The sequence below is a fragment of the Belonocnema kinseyi genome, chromosome 3 (assembly GCF_010883055.1).
Source record: "Belonocnema kinseyi isolate 2016_QV_RU_SX_M_011 chromosome 3, B_treatae_v1, whole genome shotgun sequence".
Lineage (NCBI taxonomy): Eukaryota > Metazoa > Arthropoda > Insecta > Hymenoptera > Cynipidae > Belonocnema > Belonocnema kinseyi.
Genome location: NC_046659.1, coordinates 49,636,016 through 49,644,892, shown reverse-complemented (window position 1 = coordinate 49,644,892; position 8,877 = coordinate 49,636,016). Strand labels below are relative to the sequence as shown.

Sequence of the window (8,877 nt, the reverse complement as noted above, 5' to 3'; positions counted from 1 at the left end):
TACACATACTCATACATATCATACAGAATTATTTCTCTAAGTGAGTCCAAAAGCATTTACATTGATTGAGAGGAACCTTTGTTGCGTATTAGAGATGAATATTAAAAATGAATAGGTGAAAATATGTGAAATTAAAATAAACTTTGTAAATTTCTATTGTTGTTTCTTTTAAAATAAAAAGATATAATGTGGGATGATGGAGAGCATTCAGCATGTATTTTGTAAGGGATCAAGAGATCCATGGTGTTGTATATAAATCACATTTTTTCGAAACTCACCTATTTACTCATTTTTTTGGTATTTATTATCGTGATTTTCCTCTTTATCCGTTATTATTCATCATTTTCCTTCATTTATGATTTGGCATTTTCCATGACTCGATGTGTATGAGTGCTAGTGTACGAGGTGCTGCCCTCTTCAACTTTTCACCGTTTCTATGGCAACCGCGTCCACCAAGCACGTCAACGGGTGGGGCGGGGCGGGGCCGGGGCGTACACCGAAAGTTGTTGAATTCCAAACTGAACGTAATTTTCTGTTTTTCGTTCTCGCGTTCGCCTTCGCCATCACTATAACAAACTTTGCTATAGTTGAGTCGGTTGTCTGGCTCTGTATGGCCTGTACGCTAAAAATGTTATGGACACTGAATTACCTAATTATATTCAAATGAAAGAGAGTCTAAAAATATTCTATTTATTATTATTTTAAAAAACTAAGCTTAAAATTTAAATAAAATTTAGCTAAATTCAGCATTTAAATGAAATTTAGGTGAATTTAAGAATTAAATAAAGTTTAGTTAAATTAAATTAATTTCTCGTCTGGTTTCTTTTCAAAGAGAAATTTTCTAGAAACGAAGTGAATAAGTTTTAAAACAATTCTATTCGCACTTTAAAATTGATTGTAGTACAATTGTAAAAATTATTCTGTGAAACTAAATTTAAAGATTGAATACAATTTAGATCATTTCAAAAAGTGAATACATTTTAGTTAAATTCAAAATTTAAGTAAAATTTAGTTGAATCTAAGTACATTTCAGTTAAAATTGTAGATGTTGAATGGTGTTGAATGATGTTGAATGGTGTTAAATTTACGTATAATTTAGTTCAATAAAAATGAAATTGTCGTTAAATTTTAAATTTGATCGAATTGAATACAGATATATGTGGGTTGTTTCTTGGCTTCAACAATGGAGAGCATTCAAATAAGCTGGAGAAATTAACAAAAATTCCCGTATTTTTATAATAATTAGTTAAATTCAACAAAAAAACTCAGGAAAGTAATTAGGACTCATAGTTCTAAAGTTTTTGGTTTGAAACTTTTCAGAAGTCGACAATATCAAAATATAAAAGGAAGCGTTTAAACTTCAGCATAACTATTTTGCATCGAAATACTTTATTATTCCACAATTTTATTTCAAATTAGAAGTATGTTAGCAATCAAATAATTATTCCATTCAAAATTATTCAGTTTCGAAAACTGGATTATAACTTCAAAGCCTTTGAAATTAAAAGGTTTTAAATGGGAGAAATTTGAAATAAAAACAATTAAAATTACAGTGTAATTATTTTCTTTTAGAAGTGTAAAAATAAAATAATAATTATTAAAAGAAACTAGTTTATAAATTTACAATTCAAAATCTCAGTACTTGTAAAATTTCGAATATTCTTCGAGTATAACCTGTCAATTCAAATTATTTAATTTTAAACGTTTTAAATGAAATCACTTATGATTAGGCAATACATACTTTTTCATCTTCAGGTTATAAATAATTTAAAGCTGCAATAAGTGGATTATTCGATGTCAAACCTCGTGAGAAATTGGAATAAATGTAAAGCCTTTAAAATCGAAAAACTTTTTATAAGGAGAGGAATTTTAAATTGAACGGTTTTAATATATTTTCAATTTAAAACATTCAAATTGAGTAATTCTACAAACTGAAATTTCAAGAATTGTATTATTTGAAATTTTTCCATAGAGTTGATAAATTAAAAATACAAGCATTAATATTTTTAAAATTTTGAGTATGCCTCAAGTGTAATCTGATAAATTTAAATTATTTAATTTTGAAAGTTTTGAATTGAAAATTGAAATGCAGAATTTCAATTTTGCAAAAGTCAATTTTACGATATTAAACCCTTATATTCAAAACCAAATTAAATTTCAATGTTAAAAGTTTTAATTGTTTAGGATTTGATTCTTAATTTCAGAATTTTTTCAATGCTTTACATTTTTAATTTTACACTTCCAAACCTTTTTTTTAAATTTGAATCATCGAGAAAAAAATATTACATTTTAGTAGACACGACTTTTTTTAAGTGAAAAAATTAATTTAGGAAATACCCCGTGCGCCAAGGTGAACAATCCGTCGAGAGGGCTTATCACATTAAAAAAATTATTTGATAACAAAATTTCTTGGAAAAAAATCTTGATTGGAATATATTGATTTTTGAAAAACAAGAAGCTTTAAGCATTATAACGCTTGGCGTAAATAATTAAAAAATACCTTCCTTTTTAATTTAATAAACTCAATATTGAAATGGAAGTTTTAATATTGTCAGAAATAAATATTCACTTTAACTTCAAGTACCTAGATGACAGTTTTGACTGGCCCTGTTCATTGTAATTTTTAAATTATGTCTAATTGTCTGTGTTATGAATTGCAGTCAGAAGAAAGTTGTGAATAATACAATAGAGCGGAATTAAACTTCGTTTTTCAATAAAGATCTTTAAAAAGGTGTATACAATGTTTGAAAATATAAGTCTAACAACATAAGAACCAGATCATGTATTTTTTGGTTCGATTCATAATTTTATTAAAATATGAAATTCCTTCCAAATTTCTTTTTAATTATGCAAGAATTAAACATTGTTAATATCTTCTTCAAATCAAAAGTGGGTTTTTTTGCATGATTGTTGTTGTTTTTCTTTAAAAAACCTTTTTTGTTAATGAGGTAATTAATTTATAATGCATAAGCCTTTAAAATTTTATAAAAGGAACTGAAAGATGGTCAAATATTTATATTACGAGAAAATAAATTTATTTACGAACAAATTTAAAAAAGCAAGTTTTTTATGAAAGGAAAGAATTTAAAATAATTATTTTAGCAAAATCAAACATTTTGAATGGAATTAAATATGCAAATAATTAAACAAGTAAATGCAAACAAAAGCTTAATCGACCAACTGGAAAGTATAGTTTTCTATATATGACCGGTGGAGAACATTTTAAAGTATCAACTTATTTTTCTCAATGAATACAAAATAAAGCAATAAAGGAAGCAATTAAAGGAAACTAAATAAAAAACTAAGGAAACTTGCATATTTTTTAAAAATAAAATAAAAATGAAGTAAAATTCTTTTAAAAAATATAGACTATTAAAGTACATAATAGTTCTGTGAATTTATAGCTTTGGTTTATATTATTTTTCATGATTGCGGTTTAAAAAATGTAATTATCTCAGATATTAAAACAACAAAAAGACGAAAATTATAGAAATTATGCTATTAAAAAAAAAATTAAGCCAACTTACATTCTTTCTTAAAGTTCGATTTCTGGAGCAGGGAAAATGACATTTTGTAAGATTGAGTTACTTCTTATTTCAATTTGAAAAAATGGTTCATATTTATAACATGGCCTTAGCTAAACTGTAGAAGCAAGCCGTAATTTCCTTTGACTTTCGAAAATGCTTCTTACACTTTACAGCTGTTAAAAAACTCATATACCATTAAATTCAAAAATATTTAAAAATTGCAACATTTCAGAAGACATTTGTCTATGTTTATAAGGAAATTTAGGAAAAAAATTTTTTATAAGTTTTTATAATGAAATTTCTTTTCAGAATTTTTATACCTTTAACGAGAAAAAAATAGTAAGGCCATATTCAACCAGAATTCTGGTTGATTTAACCAGACAGTTTTTTTAGTTTATTTAAATTTAAATAAAACTTAACTGTATCTTCAAATTCACTTTTCTACTAATTTCCAAAAAAATTATAACTTAAATAAAAAATAACTTTTTCAATTCAAATTTGTTATAACTATTTTATACAAACATCTTTGCTACATTTTGGGCATAATTTTGATTTCAAAAAGTCTTTAGAGTCTTCGAATTCCTTCAAGACCTTTTCTACTCAATTAAAATTATTTTCCATTCACTTATAAAGTAAAATTAGATTATTACCATTTTGGATTTCAAATGCACTATAATTTGGCGCGACTGAATATATAGTTGCCTGTTGCGCCTCTACAAGTAAATGGCCGAACAAAAAGCAATATATATATATGCAAGAACACAAACTTGCCTGCCGCGCTAACTACCGCTATGTAGTGAAACTAATCTCATGCCGTATGTAGGACCTAAACTCATCTCTGCTAATATCTTTGACGAGACCATGCTCAAGCGACATGTGGACTCGCTCCAATTGAGTTCACGCGCATTACCACTGAACGGTGTGTGACGACATGCCCGAGCCTTAGAGGGCCTGAATTTAGTTTATCGTTTGTCCAAGGACGAGGATGATTCAGATAATTTTGAATTTTCAAATTTTTGTATAGTTTGATTTTTGATAGTTATAGTAAGGCTTTCAATGACCATCAAATTGATGATGATGTTTATGATAATGATAACAATGAAGATGATGATGATGATTATGATTTGTAATATTTTTGCTAGAAGTTTATCCTGATAAGGATTATAAGATGATAATAATGGTAATAATGACAATAATGATATAATGAATAAATAATCAAATCTTCCATGGTTTATGACAATAATATTTTTCCTAAATCAAGATGTGTTTATTATAAGACAAAAATAGTACTTAATTATTATTACTATTAATGGATGTTCTAAATTAGTAGATAGATAATTGGTTAGTTTGGCTTTGCATTACCAGTTTCGAAATTGAATTTTTTTTTTTTAGAATGTAAATAATTCACATGAAAATATATAATTAATGCTTGAATTGAATAATAAGCACAAATTGATTTCCAACCTATTTTTTCCCATTTTTAATTTAGTTTAGTTTATTAACGGCTGAGGCCTTGATACATTGTTTTAATACAGGCAACAGTAATTAGAAGAAACTGCAGTTAGAAAATAACAATAAAATGACGTATAAAATATAAATAAGTTCTACGTCTGAAATTTATAAAATGTGTTGAATTGTATCTGTATATTAGGTTTTGTTAGCACTATTTCTGTTGTCTGACTTAGTTCATTTGATATTGAAATAGTTTTTAATTTAAAAAAAAGTGAAGCGCAGTTCCTATAATTAAAAAACTCATATTAAATGTACATTAGGCATTTTAAATCTATAATTATAATCAAAATAGCTAAAGATTCTAAACTCTTAAAAGTTTCACTGACTTTCAGACTTTTCATTCAAACTTTCAGTTGAAAGATTCAAAAAGTATAAATTTTTGAAACGGCACATTGCTGAGTTTCTGGGCCTGAAGGGTAAGGGATTATAATTTTGAGACATTCACAGCTACTATGTTTCTCATGATACCTGCTTCTAACGTCCGAGCTGAGCGTATGGTACAAGCGATTTCTTGCTTATCTGTTGATGGTTTTTTCTGTAGTTGATAACAGTATACGTATGCAGATCAATGGATAAATTAATGGACCATAAAGTTAATTGGTGTGAAAGACAATTTAGAACTTATTAGAATTCCTGTTTGATTGCTTCACAGTTTTATGCCATTCGTATGATGTTATGATACCCCGATTATTTTACTTCTGTTGAAGGTAAGGTAGATAAACCTACTTCTTCATACCTTTTGAGTGTACAAAGCGTAGAGTCGAAAAATCAGTATAGCGGCTCTGAAGTCTACGCACTCAAGTGTCCAGAGTTTGAATCGTAAAATTTTAACTTGCATTTGCTATACATTTAATAAACAGACTAGGTTAGTTACACCAGCCTCCCCACACTCTTAATTTTTGAGTTTTCTATAGTCCACTGAATTGCGCCTCAGATGCGCTCAAATGGGCCAACGATTAAAATTTTTGCGTTACAAAACTATAGGACTTATATCAGGTGTTACGCGGGGGGCAGCGTAACGCTACCCCCGATTTCAAAAATCAAAATTTAAATCACATGATCTTGAAGATCTTCAAATGTGCTTATATGCGAATTGATGATCAACAAAATAAAAAGCTTGAGAGCTCAAGTGCAGAAATAATTTCATTCCAACAATTAAAAAAATTAAAATTGCGATTCTAACGAAACATTTGAAAATATTACCAGTATAACAAGAAAAAAATCCTTTGATATTAATTAACGAATTAATTAGCAAGAAATACATTTTTTCTCTCACTTCTCCAGTAAAATATGATGTGCAATATATATACTTCAGCGTTTTAACTTGTAATATTATTTGTATAATTTGAACGTATTTATTCGAAAAAATTTAGATTTATCAACCTACACATAGAGAGAAGAATATTCTCCAAGAGTTCTTGCATATCGAAGGGGAAACAATTAGGCAGGTTATAAGGCTCCATGTGAAGATTTTCCAATTAATAATTATTGTGACGTTATTATTTTTTTTTAGGTCATTTATACATGGCCCATGAGTAGAAAACTAGACAAAAAGTTATATTTCCTATACTTTTGTCAATACGGTAACGAAAGTTGCAATTCTTATACAAAAGAATGCTTGCTTTTCCCGAAATTTTATTTAACAAATTTTCAGAACTGAAAAGGGGGCGAACCCGGGATTCAGGCCTCTCGGATTCAGACATTCCGTGAATGAACGCCGCGCCGCGGGTATGTGTGTGTGAAGCTGCGAGGTGATGAGCCGAGATGCTTCTAAATTCAAGACTTACCGTATTGAATTCTTTTCGATACCATTTTTGCCAAACAGATTGAATCCCTACAGCATTAGAAGTTATTTCTTGCACTGGATTGCCTTTCTGTTCGTGTTCACGGTTTTTCGAATAATAATGCGGTTTAAAGCGTTTAAAAATACAGCATTAGTAATTTCACGTTGTCAAGATTGATTGCTACACAGGTAGCTGTAAAGAACAATAATTTTAAAAAAATTTTATCATTATCTTATATTTGTATTGTATTGTTATGCAAAATCCTACTATATTTTGCAAGTTTTACGTTTTTGAAATACCTTATAATGCCTTAAACGAAAATGGTGTTTTTAAATTATTTCATATTGCGTTTGACAGCTCCGATCAGCTTTGAAAGGGATTGGAATCTAAATATTTTCGCTGCCTAATAGGGAATTCAAAAAAGGACAGAAACGTAATTCATAGGTATTAAAATTTGCAGTTATTTTTAAAACCACGAATGGAAATTTATCTAAAACAATAAGCATTATAGAAATTCCTGTGAATTTTTAATATGCTTGAATATACAATAGGCGTTTAACACTGTTTCATTGAGAAAACATTAAAAACGTTGAAAAATGCATATTTTAGTCTTATTTATATTTTTTTTTCATATAACATTATCTCTGATGAGGCTTAAATAATGTTTTTGAAAGAAAAACATCAGCATATATTAATCAAAGAAAAAGAAATATTAATAGAAAGTGTAATATAACATTGTAATAAAACTTTTAATTTACACAAAATAGTTTTTGTTAATTTGTATGCAGTTGCTTTATATCATCCAAAGCCCCCGCCAATTGGAGAAAGAAAAATCAATACACTGGGTAAGACACCCCCAGGAGTACGCATGTTCCAACTTTATTCCTGCTCAATAATGTCGAGTGTCGTTTTGAACCATCTTGTTATCAGCGCGTAACAGGACCTAAAATTAGTTTTCTGGGAAAGTACTATTTTCAAGAAAATCTGTGAAAAATGTCTGGCAGTAAGTGTGTTAAACCACCTCGTAAGGCTTATGCTAAGGAACCACATGAAATGACCCATTCGGAGAAGCTCAGGCTCATTGATGATGAACTCAATTCTTTCTATAAGTAAGTTCTTCAATACTGAATTTTGATTTTGAAATTTATCATGCTTATATTATTGTCAGAAATATCATATTTCCAATTTAATAAAATAATCAAAAGATTTTACACACGGAACATATTCAGTTTCTTTTCTCCAGCACATATGCATATGCATATTTGATCTGAGGACGAGGTATCTTGTTTTTTGCTTCATTTTAAATGCATAACCCATGATCAAACATGTTTACTACTTTACATTAACATGTTTACTTCTCTTCAGAAAGCACTTTCCAGTTCTTTTTTTTATTCAACTTAAGCCTGAAAGATTATTTTGATTACCAATTAGTAACCCAATATTTCTTATATTAAACAAGGTTTACGTGCACAAAGTTAAAACTATGAATTTTTTAAAGTATTCAGTAACGGCGAAAAAAAAAGATTTTTTAATGGAATTGTGTACAAACACAAAGTCGGTATAGGCAAACAAATTGTCTGTACCGGAAAAAAATTACCGGTACCGACAATTTTTTTTTCTTATTTTTTAATGCATATTTTAAGGATATAGAGAATAGACTGCGGACAAAAGCGTTGGAAAGGGATAGCCGTTAGACCAACATTATTTCTGGGACCAGTCCAGTGATCCCAGATTTGAAACGAGATGCGGTCCAATACTATGACAGAGCTATGTCCGTGTGAATATAGTAGGAGACGCTGTATATGACTGAGTTGCGCGCGCAACCCATTTCTCCTCTTCTGAATTTGAAAACTCGAATATGCACGATTGCCAGTCGGAGCACTTCGTCGATTCTATTTATATATCTATCTGCTAACAGCTAACTGCTCTGAAATAAATTCAGGTGATTTTGATTTTAATATTTCCAGATTTCGATGTGGACGATTCTCATTATTTGAATAGATCGCGCGCCTCTTGATATTCGTATATTTTGAGGTTATGTTATTTCATGTATA

The 8,877-nt window shown here is 28.8% G+C and overlaps 1 protein-coding gene across 2 annotated transcripts in view; it reads left to right on the top strand.

Annotated features, from left to right (window-relative positions):
* Positions 1-8,877, top strand: part of LOC117169125 — a 46,059-nt gene that overhangs the window by 15,412 nt on the left and 21,770 nt on the right. Inside the window, exon 1 of one of the 2 annotated variants that reach the window (XM_033355297.1) lies at positions 7,619-7,932. The exons of the other annotated variant lie outside the window; for it this stretch is intronic. Coding sequence (XP_033211188.1) covers positions 7,817-7,932 — 116 coding nt within the window. The 5' untranslated portion in view covers positions 7,619-7,816. Of the gene's footprint in view, positions 1-7,618; positions 7,933-8,877 lie in introns of those variants that run through there. 2 annotated transcript variants of the gene reach the window in all.